Here is a 13,074-nt window from a genome sequence, read left to right on the forward strand (position 1 = left end):
TCGTCAGCCCAGATCAGATAGTGACGACGATGATGATCCCAGAGAAAGGATCCCCACTTTACGTCCTGGCCAGTATGACGGCAGCACCCCATGGAGAGAATTTCTGCACAGGTTCGAGAGCTGCGCCGAGGCAAATTATTGGTCGGAAAAGACAATGACAACACAGTTGAAATTCTGTTTGGTTGGAGCAGCAGGCGCCATCGTCCACCGTAACCCGCGCTCAGGGAAGTGGGATTATCGCCGCCTGGTGGATGAGCTCGAAACAGCATACGGCCCCTCTTCTGATCATGCAGCCGCAGTCGCTGTAGAACTCCGGCAGCGGGTGCGTAAACAGGGGGAAGCCCTGCATGTGTTCAGGGATGACATTTATGGGAGGATAGCTGTAGCTTATGGTGACAAAGCAGAAACTGAGCAAGATTCCATTGCTGTTGAAGTGTTCACAAATGGTTTAGGTGATGCTGAAATGGTCCAGAAGCTGTTGGAGAAAAGGCCGGTAACACTAGCTCATGCATATGAAATAGCCCGCCAACATGAGACCACCAAAAGGGCTGCGTCGTATGTCACCAACGCCATGCAGTTGGGAGCACGTTACGCTGCTGGATGTCGACCCCGGGCTGCTGTCGTCCGAGAGAAGGAGGAGCCCCTCACTGAAGCTCTATCTAACACCAGCCTCTCACCCAGTAAATTCATCCAAAACATGCCCTCAATGCCGGACCAACGCAAAGACTTGAAAAAGAGTGGTGTTCGCTGCCACAACTGTCAAGGCTGGGGCCATATTCAAAAACAGTGTCCTTCTCCTCGGAAAACCACCAAGACTTCAACTTTGGGCAGCAACTCGGGTGACAGCCCTGCCTCGACCATGCCCACCAAGGAAATGTGCATCGCCGTACCCCTCTACGAATTAAAAGTAGACGCCGTTTTGGACAGTGGGGCCCGAAGAAGCGTGCTGCCGCTGCACTATTATAACGCCATCCACCCGGACGTGAGGCCACCTTCGCAACCATCGGCTGTCGAGACTCTGGTGGGGGTGGGGCCAGGAGAAGTGCCCGTGTTGGGTGAGGCCCAGGTACCCATTGAAATCAGCAACCGTCAGGTGACCGTTGATTTCGTAGTGGCTGACATATCTGGCAACGAAGTGCTGCTAGGGCATCCATTTCTCGCTGGAGCCGAAGCCCGCCTCGATTTCGGCCGACGCCGCATTGTTCTGTTCGGCGAGGAAGTACCCTACTACCAAGCTGAAGGCCGCCCAAAGTCACGGGCGGTGAGAGTATCCAGAACTGTTGTTGTTGAACCGGGGCAGGAGTTTATGGTGAAGGGTGATGTAAATTTAGGGGTGGTGACCTTGGACAACATGATGCTCAGTCCTACAAAAGGCTTTGTTGAGAAACGCAAAGTCCTCGTTGCCAGAGTCCTGATCCATGCACAGCCTTCCAAGACTGTCCCCATTCGACTATTCAATCCGGGCAACAAATCTGTAACTATTAAAGAAGGATCCATTGCCGGGCTCCTACAACCAGCTGAGGTCGTGCAACCTCCCAGTGGACACCCAGCCAGGGACACACCCACTAGCCCACTTGTGGTCCCTCATCATCTGCAAGAGCTCTATGCCCAGAGTGCCACGGACCTCGATGACTGTGATCAGCTCCAACTTAAGCGTCTACTGTGCACTTATGGACATGTGTTTTCCACAGGGCCCACCGACCTAGGCCGAACTAGTCTTGTCCAACACGACATCGTGACTCGTCCTGGAGCTCCAGTCAAACAGCCGCCCAGGAGGATGGCTGGAGAAAAACAGCAACATGCAGACCAGCAGATCCGCGACAGCCTGCAAAGCGGTGTTGCTCAACAGAGCCACAGCAGTTGGGCATCGCCCATCGTTATGGTGCGTAAAAAGGATGGCACGTACCGTCTTTGCATAGACTACAGAGCCCTTAACGACCGTACCATAACTGACGCGTACCCGCTGCCCCGTATCCAGGATACGCTGGATACACTCTCCAATGCCAAATGGTTCAGCACGTTAGACCTTGCTTCGGGCTACTGGCAAGTAGAGTTGACCCCAAGAGCACGCAAAGCCGCCGCCTTTTGTACAAGGACAGGCCTCTTTGAATGGAATGTCATGCCATTCGGCCTTTGCAACGCTCCAGCGACCTTCCAGAGGCTGATGGACCGGGTGCTGGCTGGCATGCAGTGGGAGACCTGCTTGGTCTATTTAGATGACATAATTGTACTGGCCAAGGACGTGGGCGAGATGCTTCAGCGTTTGAGCAAGGTGTTCGACAGACTCCAGCGTGCTAACCTGAAACTGAAACCAGCTAAGTGTTGCCTCTTCCGACGACAAGTTGCGTACCTTGGCCACATAGTATCGGAGCACGGTGTGGCCACCGACCCCAGCAAAGTCCAGAAAGTTCAGACATGGCCCACCCCGACCTCGATCCAGGAGGTCAGACGATTCATTGGTCTGGCCTGGCCTCGTATTACCGTCGTTTTGTGAAAGATTTTGCTTCGATTGCTGAACCCCTGCACAACTTGACTAAGAAGAACGCTCACTTCCAGTGGCACACCGAACACCAAGCAGCTTTCGACGAACTCAAGTGTCGCCTCACCTCAGCGCCTGTCCTTGGCTATCCTCTTGACTGTGGCGATATGATTCTGGACACTGATGCAAGTGACGCTGGTCTCGGGGCTGTACTGTCGCAAGTGCAGCAGGGCGTCGAGCGTGTGCTGGCTTATGGCAGTCGTAAGCTGGCGAAAACTGAACAAAATTACTGCACCACGAGACGTGAGCTACTGGCCATTGTGGATTTCACGTCCCATTTCCGCCAATATCTCCTGGGACGACACTTCAAGGTGCGCACGGACCACAGCAGCTTACGGTGGCTAACGAGAATGAGAGAGCCAGAGGGGCAGTTAGCTCGATGGCTCGAGAAGCTTGCTGAATACGACTTTGAAATCGTCCACCGTCCGGGTCATGTGCACTCCAATGCAGATGGTCTCTCCAGAAGGCCCTGTCGACAATCCTGTGCGTGTAAAATACAAGAGCCCTCCTCGCACTCAAAGGACATCACTCATCGGGCAGTCCAGTGTGACTTGGACTCTGACTGCCGTTCCCCTTCGCCGAGTCCAGTGGGGGTAGAGGGACGACCCACGTCCACAGTGTTGGGTCTAGTGGGGGTAAGTCAGAGCACCCCTACACCCAACACCGAGACTTTAGATCAAAACATGAACACTAACGTGCATGTAGTTAAACTGACCGAGAGAATATATGTGACTGATACCCCTGATACTGCGTCTTTGTTTCCTGGCTGGACCATGGGAGAGCTGAGCCAAGCCCAGGACGCGGATGCCGACATTGCACCCATACGCGCCTGGATGAGGGCCAGCAGCGAGCGCCCCCCTTGGACTGCAGTTGCGCCATGCAGCCCAGCCGTTAAGACGTATTGGTCGCAATGGAAAGGACTCTACTTAGAGATGGGGTCCTGGCTCGTCGCTTCTACTGCCTAGACGACACCCAATTCTACCCACAAATTCTGCTGCAACGCAAGCTACAACCTGAAGTGATGAAGCAGATGCACGACGGAGCCGTGGGTGGGCATTTTGGTGTGGAGCGGACCGTGGCCAGACTGCAAACACTATACTACTGGTACCACATGCGAGAGGATGTCGCCCTCTGGTGTCGGACTTGTACCAGCTGTGCGTCGAGGGCCCGCCCACTCAAAAGGCCACAAGCTCCAATGGGAACTGTAAGGGTGGGGGCCCCAATGGAGCGCATTGCCCTGGACATTATGGGACCACTCAATGAAACTGAGCGCGGAAACCGGTACGTGCTCGTGATACAAGACTATTTCACGAAATGGACAGAGGCGTTTCCACTCCCTGATGAACGAGCTGTGACTGTCGCCAAAGTCGTCGCATCTGAGTGGGTGTGCCGCTACGGGATACCTCACGCACTGCACAGTGACCAAGGACGCAACTTTGAATCTGAAGTGTTCCAAGGAATGTGCAGCTTGTTCGGTATCGAAAAGACTCACACGACACCGTTCAGACCACAGTCAGATGGCCAGGTGGAACGTTTTAATGCCACCCTTCAAAAGATCCTGGCCACCTCCGCAGACCGTTGCCATTGGGACTGGGATCTCATGGTCCCTTACGCCGTCATGGCCTACAGGGCGACCAAGCACAGTGCCACTGGGTTCACGCCCAACTTCATGATGTTTGGCCGAGAAGTGAGTGAACCAGTGGACCTTGTTGCAGGGCTGCCTCCCGACCCAGAGAACCAACCATCGGGTCCAGAGTACATCCAACAGATGCGCGAAAGGCTGGAGCTTGTCCATACGATCTCCCGAGAAGCTCTGGGTGAGTCGGTCACTCGCGCAAAGAGACAATATGACAAGAACTGCTGCCACACCCAGTACAAGATTGGAGATCCCGTGTGGTATTTTGTGAAAGGTACCCGTCAAGTTAAGAACAGGGTGAAGAAGTTTCTCCCATCATACGAGGGGCCGTTCTTTGTCCTGGGACAATTGGACGATTTAGTGTATCGCATCCAGAAGAACCCAAGATCCAAAGTGAAAGTGGTTCATCATGATCAGCTAAAGCACTACCGCTGTCGCGAGCCCCTGGACAACGCCTGGGCTCTGGACCAAGCCTCAAGATGGACACCTACAGAGGTCTCACCACCAGCTGTATCCGATGGTCCATCGGACAGTGATTTAGAGTTGCGCGACTTGTTCTCGACCACGCTTGATGACGGTCCGAGCATCGTCCCCTCGTCTGCGTCCGGCCCCGCTTCAGGTGTGCTCATTCCACCCACTCCTTCCCATGTTGAGCATGAGGATGGTGGGGGGGCGGTGGGTGAGTCACACCTGAGGGGTCCACAGGTTCAAGGACCGACACGCCCACGTAGGCCACCCAACCGTTATGGCACCTGGGTCACCTAGGCAATGAAGGAGGGCACTTGATAGTTTCATGCAGTCCTTGGTTGAAATTGGTTGAAGTCATTTTTCTAGTGTTTTGTTATTACAGCACATGCTATATGGTTATGACTTTATGGTTTTGCTATTTTGTTTAAAAAAAAAAAAAAGAATATAAAAATGTACTGTCAGTATTGTCTACACGTTTGATAATACACGCCGTAATTTGCGATATGTGCCTTATCCCAGGATTTGCTGGCGTTAAAGCCGGTCACCTTTTGTTGATCACCAGCGTGTGTTTTAATTTCTTCCCCCATGGCACTCTAGTCATTGTGAATGAGTATGCGTCTTGTAGTTGAGCCTCATATTGTCACTACCTCACTGTGCCTAATAGGCGCTTTCACACCAAAAAGCCCAGGAACTTTGAGTTCATGGTAGAGTCAGTTCCGGGTCCGAAGAACTTGTGAGCGGCCCACGAGTTTGCGTTCACACGGCATGAAAGCAGGCAGGGTAGTTTATTCAAATGAGACTGATGACGTATGTCAGGGGAGGAAAAAAAACAGCACTACCCCGCCTGTCCAGCAAGTGGCGGTACCGGTAAAACTGAATGACAAACCAGTGTGACGTTGAAAAACGCGACCTTTGACCCTCCATCGCCATTTGTTACGATACAAGGCATATCATCTTTTCGTTTTCCTTGTCATGTTGTACAGAGTTGTGTTTGCAGCAATTAGAACTTCACGGGAAAGGTTGATGAGAACCATTGGGACCCGCCGTATTACCACATCAAGATGAGAAATGGGCAGGACTTGCTCACTTGGAAAGACAGTCAAACCTGCAAGCACGAAGACGTGCACTGGTAAGGTTTAAACACAATTATACGAAATTTATTTCACATCGGAATTAAGCTGTAACATGTAACGGAGCTCCCCTTGCAAGGTGGAGAAAAGGGCAATCGCTGGAAACTGGTGTTTCCTGCCTAGTTCTCGTGCAATTCACGGCAAAATAGGGCTTGATGGCGAGTTGCTGTTCACGCTACATGTACGCTGCGTATTTCATAATACCGTTGGACCTGGACGTATTGTTAGTCTGTCCGCATGTTTTGTTTTTTGTTTTTTTCTGTTAAACACATGATTGACCGATCCAAAGTGTTGAAATGGCTTGCTTTCTTTGACGATGCACGAATGTTAGAACAAAGGTGCCGGGATTTTGGGAAAAGTGCTGATTTTGGAAGTGTCAGATTGCCACCTCAAGCCAGTGGTTTATCATAGGGCCATAAATTGGTGCATATTCCGCTATTTTAAGGTATTCTGTCATGTAAATCACAAGGCTGTTGCACAAAAGTAATTAATGTAGATATTAACATTTATTAATTTGTTGTGTTTCTGTTTCAGATTTGCCACTTCTACCAATCTGGGTGTGTTCCGCGCAGGGAGTGGAAGAACATCAGAACCTCTGAATGGTGGGACGCTGTAATTATGTTTGCATTACTGTTTGTCAAAAATAAAAACATTAAAAAGAATTCATTGAGCATAAGTTTTTATTCGTGTGGAAAAAAAACCAGAACCACAGAAGTGATATGAAAACAAAAGCATTTATTACTTATGCATTTGGCTTATTTGTGTCCACAAGTCTGTTTTGGACTGCCAGGAAGCCCATTTGGAACTCTCTGTCGTGCCTTTGTTCAACCAGCTCATGTGCCACGTGTTGATCTTCCTTGCGCTCCTCGCTTCTGAGGTCAACTTCCTCCTTGTGCTGCTCGCGTCTGAGTTCAAGGTCCTCCTCGTGCAACTGCATTTCTTCTAAGAACATTGCACTCGTGGACTCACCCTTCTTTTCATCAAATTGGTGCAGGTATTCCAAAAATAGGTGGTCTCGGTCCCGTGTCCGCTAACCTATAGGGATGTAAATGTACAATGAGTGACAGTAAATACTTTTGATGAGCTTCCAGTTACATGACTTTGAACTTATTGGAACTTGACAAAGGGGCAGGAAACTCTGTTCGAGTGGCGCAGTTTCTGCTTGTGGACGGACCATCCTCGCTTGTACCTTCCTAACGCATCGACTTAAACGGTTTCAACAGATTCGTGCAATGAGTAAGAGTACAGTACAATGATTTAGGTAGGGGTAAAACACGGCACTCACGTTAATGTACTTTCATTTTTCATAGTTACAGAACAGAATATGCCACACTACATTGCCAAATATGGCGGCATGCACTTGAAGCTTTTTTAGGCAATACACACTAGTAAAATTGCAGGAATGTAACTTTTTTTTTTTTTTTCCTTTCTCAATGCACCATTATGAGTGAAATGAAAATTGTATATGTGAGTATGAGGATTTATTATTGTGTATGCCTATGAATTTCATGTACATACGTTAATGACAAATGCACGCATGTGTTAAGGTGCAATTGTTTACACAAGCAGGATTACACATTTTCTTTTAGTACATTCCAGTAAAAGAAAATGTGTAGTAAATTAATACATTCCAGTAATGTACTTTTTTTTTTTTTTTTTAAATGAAATGAGTCAGTAGATATAAAGAATGGGTAGGACTAGACAAGTTTTTAACTTCTTTCTACTCCTTTGAACATGTAAACTATTATGAATGATTGCAATAAGTTTCTTCTTTCTTTTAAAATGTTAACTGCTACTCATTTGTTTATAATGTCCAATAAACAAACACACTGCCTTATTCAACGAAGCAAAATTAATTGTGAGTGGGGTGTTGCTTTAAAAGTTTTAAATGAAGCTTTTGAAGTTATATAAAATGAAATGAAACATACCAGGACTGTTCAGGGAGGCATCATAACGTAAAGGAGAGCACAGAGAAGGTCCAGCTGTAAGTCACAGTACATAACATTATTTTTCAGTTTCCCTAGAACTGTTTATGAGTGGTTTTTTTTTGGTTTTTTTATGAGTTGTTAGGTGATGAGGCTAACAAGTTAAAACGTTTTAGTTACGTTGAATGCAGAGCTTTGTATTAAGGAAAAAAAAAAAACAGAACAAAAAACAAAGTGGTTGTTTTGCTTTTAACAGTGAATAGTATGCCTAGCTTCCACATGTCCTTTTTTTTTTTTTTTTTTTTTTACTGGACATTTACCTGGACGGGAGAGCAAGGCAGAAGGCTCAGGAACAGCTCTGCTGATTCTGCTCGTAGCCGCGAATGTTCACTCACTTCATCATTTGAAGCTGTATCAACATCATGTACATCCAATGAGTAACAGTGAATAATTTCGATGAGCTTCAAGTTACATGACTTTGAACTTACTGGAAGTTGACAGAGGGGCGCAGCTTCCGCTTGTGGATGGACCATCCTCGCTTATCCCTTCCAACGCCTCGACTGGAACTGTATCAACAGAGTCATGAACTGAGTAAGGGCACAGTGCAATGATTTAGGTGAGGGTGAAACACGCCACTCACATATATCCTTCCATTTTTCATTGCCACAGAACAGAATATGCCACACTACATTGCCAAATATGGCGGCATGTACAAGCTTTTTTAGGGAGCAATACACACTGGCGTATCCAACGAAGTAAAATTAATAGTGAGTGGTGTGTTGCTTTATTAGTTTTATATGGAGCTTTTGAAGTTACATGAAATGAAATGAAACATACCAGGACTGCTCAGGGAGACATCAGAAGGTACAGAGAAGCTCAGAGAAGGTCCCGCTGTAAGTCAGAGTACATCACAACAAAGGTCAGTTTACACTGTTAGACGGCATACCTTTTATAGCAACGGATATTTAAAAAAAAACAAACGAAGTGGTTGTTTTGCTTTTAACCGTGCATATCATGCCTGGTTTCCACACGTCCTTTGCACAAAGCTTTCCAATTTCGTCATCACTGGAAGCAAGGCTATTTCGGCATTAGTTGCCTACAATACTCTTCATTTACTAGGTTAATTGATTTAGGAATGATTTCACAACATTACATAGGTTCGGAGCTGGATGCGTGCCTTTGCCAAGCTTAAGCCATGCTACGCTAACAACTTAGTGCTAGCGCGGTGTAAAAGCCACGTTAAGACCGCGCAGCGACCTAAACGAATATATAAATACAAATGTTCATGAGGCAATTCTGTCTTACCTTGGTGTGTTAGCGTGTCTGTTGTTGAGGAATCCTCGCCCACTGCCGTGTCCTCGCACATAACTTCCAGCATTGCAATTGCAGAGTCCTTTGTTTTACCGGTTGTACACCCCATCCGGTGGCCGAGAATGACGTCCAGTCTTTCGTACCATTTATTAATTTTGCGGTCATTTCCGCTTCGGCTGTTGTGGTCCTTGAGTTTTTTATAGTCCTGTTTGAGTTTCTTGAGTTTTTCCCTTACCTGCCTTTGTGTGTGGAAAATGCTAAGCTCTTCTAGCTTCGCGGTTATCAATTGATAGACTTTATCGTTTCTTGTGGCACTTTCAAATTGTCGTTGGGTCTCCTCGTCCCCGTAAATGCTCAGGAGAGCCTGCACTTCTTCGTCCGTCCACCTATCGTTTTTTTTAAATCCTTCCATTTCCAAAACGTTTGGGGGGGAAAATCGTCGCGCTCTCAGCAGTGAAAAGTAAAAAAGAAATGGCGGCTTTACCGCGAAAAACTCACCTATCCAAAACACACCTCCTCGTCCAGTCAACCAATCATGACACACTTCACAACACGCCCCCACTTGTGTAGTTCAGGGTACACCGAAATACCCTCCTCTTGCCTAGGTACTTAGGTAGTACCGTTTCGACCCCCCCAGACCCGGAACTACTTTTGTGTGTGAACGCAAACTTTGGACAAACTCCCCCGGAACATAGGGAAGTTCCTGAATAAGTTCCTGCGGTGTGAAAGCGCCTAATGTAATGTTAACACCACTGTCCCTGTGAGTGCAATTCCTACTAGTGGGTGATTTGGTTGTTGATAATGTTACTGTGCTGGAGTGGTATTATGCCATTACCATCCAGAGTGGGGGTAGTGTTGCGGGTGGTGGAGATTGGCTTGTGTGTGACGGAGGAGAGAGAGAGAGACGCGAGGGAGGAGTGCGCATGCGCGAGTGGGAGCGGAAGAGTTAGAGAGTGTACGGGCGAGAGGGAAGCGTTGTTAGAGGGAGAAATGACAAAAAGTTTGTGTAAACTGAGAATAAAAAGACAACTACAGTGCGACCCTCTGTCTCCCGGTGCCTCCTTTAGCGACGTGTGACGGGAGTTACCCCCGGAGGCGACTCCGGCCCAGGAGGAAAATCTTCCCCTGTGCCTCCTGACCACGGTCGGGAGACTGAGCAGGAAAAGGTGTAATACATAGGTAATTTTATTAATTGATAAGATTTAATAACACACTGATTTATTTAATTACATATATGAATAAATGACACATCATTAATTAATTACACAATTATTTAATTATTTAATGTTGTATTAATTTTGGCACTTTTGGTCTTCCATATTAACATTGCCAAAATCTTATTTACACCTGAAAGAAACTGAGGGAAACGTTTTTTTTTCATTCAATCTATAGTTGCATGCTGTAGTAACTTTAAATGATTGGTTTGTATGACATGTGGGGCAAAGTCCAACTGAAACCAATAAAAAGTTGAACGAAAACGGAAACAAGCAGTAGAGCTTAAATTTGCTTGTATCCATTTTCCAATTCGAGAATATACTTTCCAAACCTGAACATCATCTCAGTGATTTCACAGTACAAACACCACATGCAAGCAGAAGGGATACGATGCATGTAAGGAAAAGAAAAGGAAACTATAGTGGTTGGTAAATGAGACGACAAAGGGTAGAAGTGTAATCTCATTTCTTACCATCTAATTACCAAGCTATCAGGATTTCTGCAAGTGATTTGAAAAACACTTAAGAGCTTAATTATGATGCATATCATTAGTTTTCAAGTGAAAATCCCTCTAACATGTAATCGTTAATACAAAACACCTGACCTGTGCTCCAAAATTGAACTCACTATATTGAACAGAACAAAACAAACAAACATTTGTTTCCCATTTTCAAAGCTGCTCTTTGAAAATATTTTTTTGGCTTGACTTCCTCTTTCAAGTGTGAAGGGGAGAGAATACAGGGCAGGGGTGTCCAAACTTTTTCATTTGATGGCCACATACAGAAAATCAGAAGGACGCAAGGGCCACATAATGTTATGAAGAGAAATTGTGTTTAGTCTTAAAAATTGTACAAATAATTTATTTATACTTTTGCATATTTAAAAAAATGCTACAGTATATAAACCAATTTATTTTTAAAAGGGCAGTAGGATTATTATAGTTTTGGAATTTTTCATTTTAGTTTAGTTAGTTTAGTTTTTTAGTTTTCAGGGTGGTTCTGTTAGTTTTTATTAGTTTAGTTCTTTAAAAAATGCTTAGTTTTAGCTTAGTTTGTTAGTTTCAGTATTAGTTGTTTTTTTTTGTTTTTTTTAATGTATATTACTTGTGCGCAATATTAAAAAAAAAAAACAAAAAAAAACACCATGGGCGCAATGTCACCTGAAGGTGCTTTTCTATTGGCTGCTGCTAGATGATGTCACTTCTGTGTGACATATATTCAAACGTCATTATTCTGGTTTATATCAAAATAAATCTACTAAAAATCACATTTAAAATCATCCCCAAAGGCTCATGCATTAAATTAATCACCAAAGACTAAAACGAAGGACATGTTTGCTATAATTATAGTTAGTTATGTAAACATAAAATGTAGTTTCAGTTAAAAAGCATTTTCGTTTTTATTGTATTTCGGTAACAATATTGTTTTTTGAATTTTAGTTTTAGTTTTTTCATTAGTTTAGTTAACTAAAATAACCTTTATGGCGCCTGTTTTTCGATACCCTCCCTTCTTACATTGACCATCTCCAAACATTTTTGTTTTGTTTATTTTATTTGAACTGAGTCAAATGCCATTTTTAGCATGTCGTGGACCACTGAAAAATGGACGGCGGGCCACAAATGGGCCCCCAGGCCGTAGTTTGGACACCCCTGACAGAGGGTAAGATAGGTTTAGAGGGTGATCACAATAGGGTTGGGTTTCTTCATTGAACATGAGATAAAGGGTCTCATTCACAAAGCAGGTAAAGGACAGCATTTCATTCCACGTTGTTACATTAAAAACAAAATGTTAGGAAAATAGAGCGACTTCGACAAGAACAAAGACCTAAAGTTTCATTGAGACAAGATCTGTGAATGCAATGCAAGTCATCCTGCAATGTTAATATTAAATGAACACGATTCACACTCAAATCAGCTTACCATCTTCACTGCGAAGACCTACAAACGAGAGACAGATGGACATGTTATCCATTTAGAAAAAAATACAAACATTCAAAATACTAGGGATGTAACGATATCCAAACATCACGATACGATATCACCATAGGAAGGTCACGATACGATAATTATCACGATATTGTGGGGAGGTTGGCGATACAAAAAAGGTCACAATATTGTTAAAAAAAAAAAAAAAAGAGCTCATACTAAAAAAAATAAATAAAAAAAAATACATACAATATTGTGCTTTTGTATTTTATGGCAATTAAAAATATTAAATATTAGATATATTATATTATCATTATATTGACGTACTTGCTAATGCAAGCACACATTGAGTTCCTACACATATTGACTTGGTTCACAGGAAAATTACGTCCCCCTTCGTCTAACGATTAGCATGGATTTCAAACATAGAAGGGCCAACACATGCCTTGTGAAAATCAAACTGCACTAAAGAATTAGCCACCAGAGGGTGCTAGAACAACACAAATGGAAATCAAGCCGACTTTTTTGGAACAGATGTGCTACTTTTAATATCGTGACATGACGACAATGATATATTGTGGGAGTTTTAATATCCCAATATCACGATATTGCTGGTATTGATACATCCCTACAAAATACTGTGATGTTCATTTGTGGCCTGTTTTCATGAAACACTGGAGAGAAAAAACAATACCCAAGGCTTTTCCTGCATATAAAATATAGAAGAATAGCTGTCTCGTGGATTTTCTTTCCTACAGCAAAGGTTTCGGATCGGCTGGATGATTATGGAGGAAATAATAACCACGATTATTTTTTGATTGTGACTGGCTAAAGTTTAAAGTGTATGGGACACGAAAAAACGTCACCCTAAAAGTATTAAAAAAAAAAAAAAAAAAAAAAAAAAAAAAAAAAAGAGTACAAGTACA

At 44.6% G+C, this 13,074-nt stretch overlaps 2 protein-coding genes across 5 annotated transcripts in view; both read right to left on the reverse strand.

The window, feature by feature from the left end:
- Nucleotides 1–13,074, reverse strand: part of LOC144025437 (uncharacterized) — a 344,499-nt gene that overhangs the window by 81,011 nt on the left and 250,414 nt on the right. For 3 of the 4 annotated variants that reach the window (XM_077531450.1, XM_077531451.1, XM_077531446.1), the window contains exon 4: nucleotides 12,143–12,160. The exons of the other annotated variant lie outside the window; for it this stretch is intronic. In XM_077531450.1, the coding sequence (XP_077387576.1) occupies nucleotides 12,143–12,160 (18 nt within the window). The remainder of the gene's footprint in view (nucleotides 1–12,142; nucleotides 12,161–13,074) is intronic. 4 annotated transcript variants of the gene reach the window in all.
- LOC144025438 (uncharacterized) lies at nucleotides 6,489–9,755 on the reverse strand. Its single transcript, XM_077531452.1, has 6 exons — nucleotides 9,004–9,755; nucleotides 8,536–8,589; nucleotides 8,187–8,264; nucleotides 8,019–8,107; nucleotides 7,702–7,755; nucleotides 6,489–6,808 (listed from the first exon to the last, which is right to left on the reverse strand). The coding sequence occupies exons 1-5, from the start codon at nucleotides 9,419–9,421 to the stop codon at nucleotides 7,711–7,713; spliced, it is 684 nt and encodes a 227-aa protein (XP_077387578.1). The 5' UTR covers nucleotides 9,422–9,755; the 3' UTR covers nucleotides 6,489–6,808; nucleotides 7,702–7,710.

This window comes from Festucalex cinctus, chromosome 9, assembly GCF_051991245.1.
Source record: "Festucalex cinctus isolate MCC-2025b chromosome 9, RoL_Fcin_1.0, whole genome shotgun sequence".
NCBI lineage: Eukaryota > Metazoa > Chordata > Actinopteri > Syngnathiformes > Syngnathidae > Festucalex > Festucalex cinctus.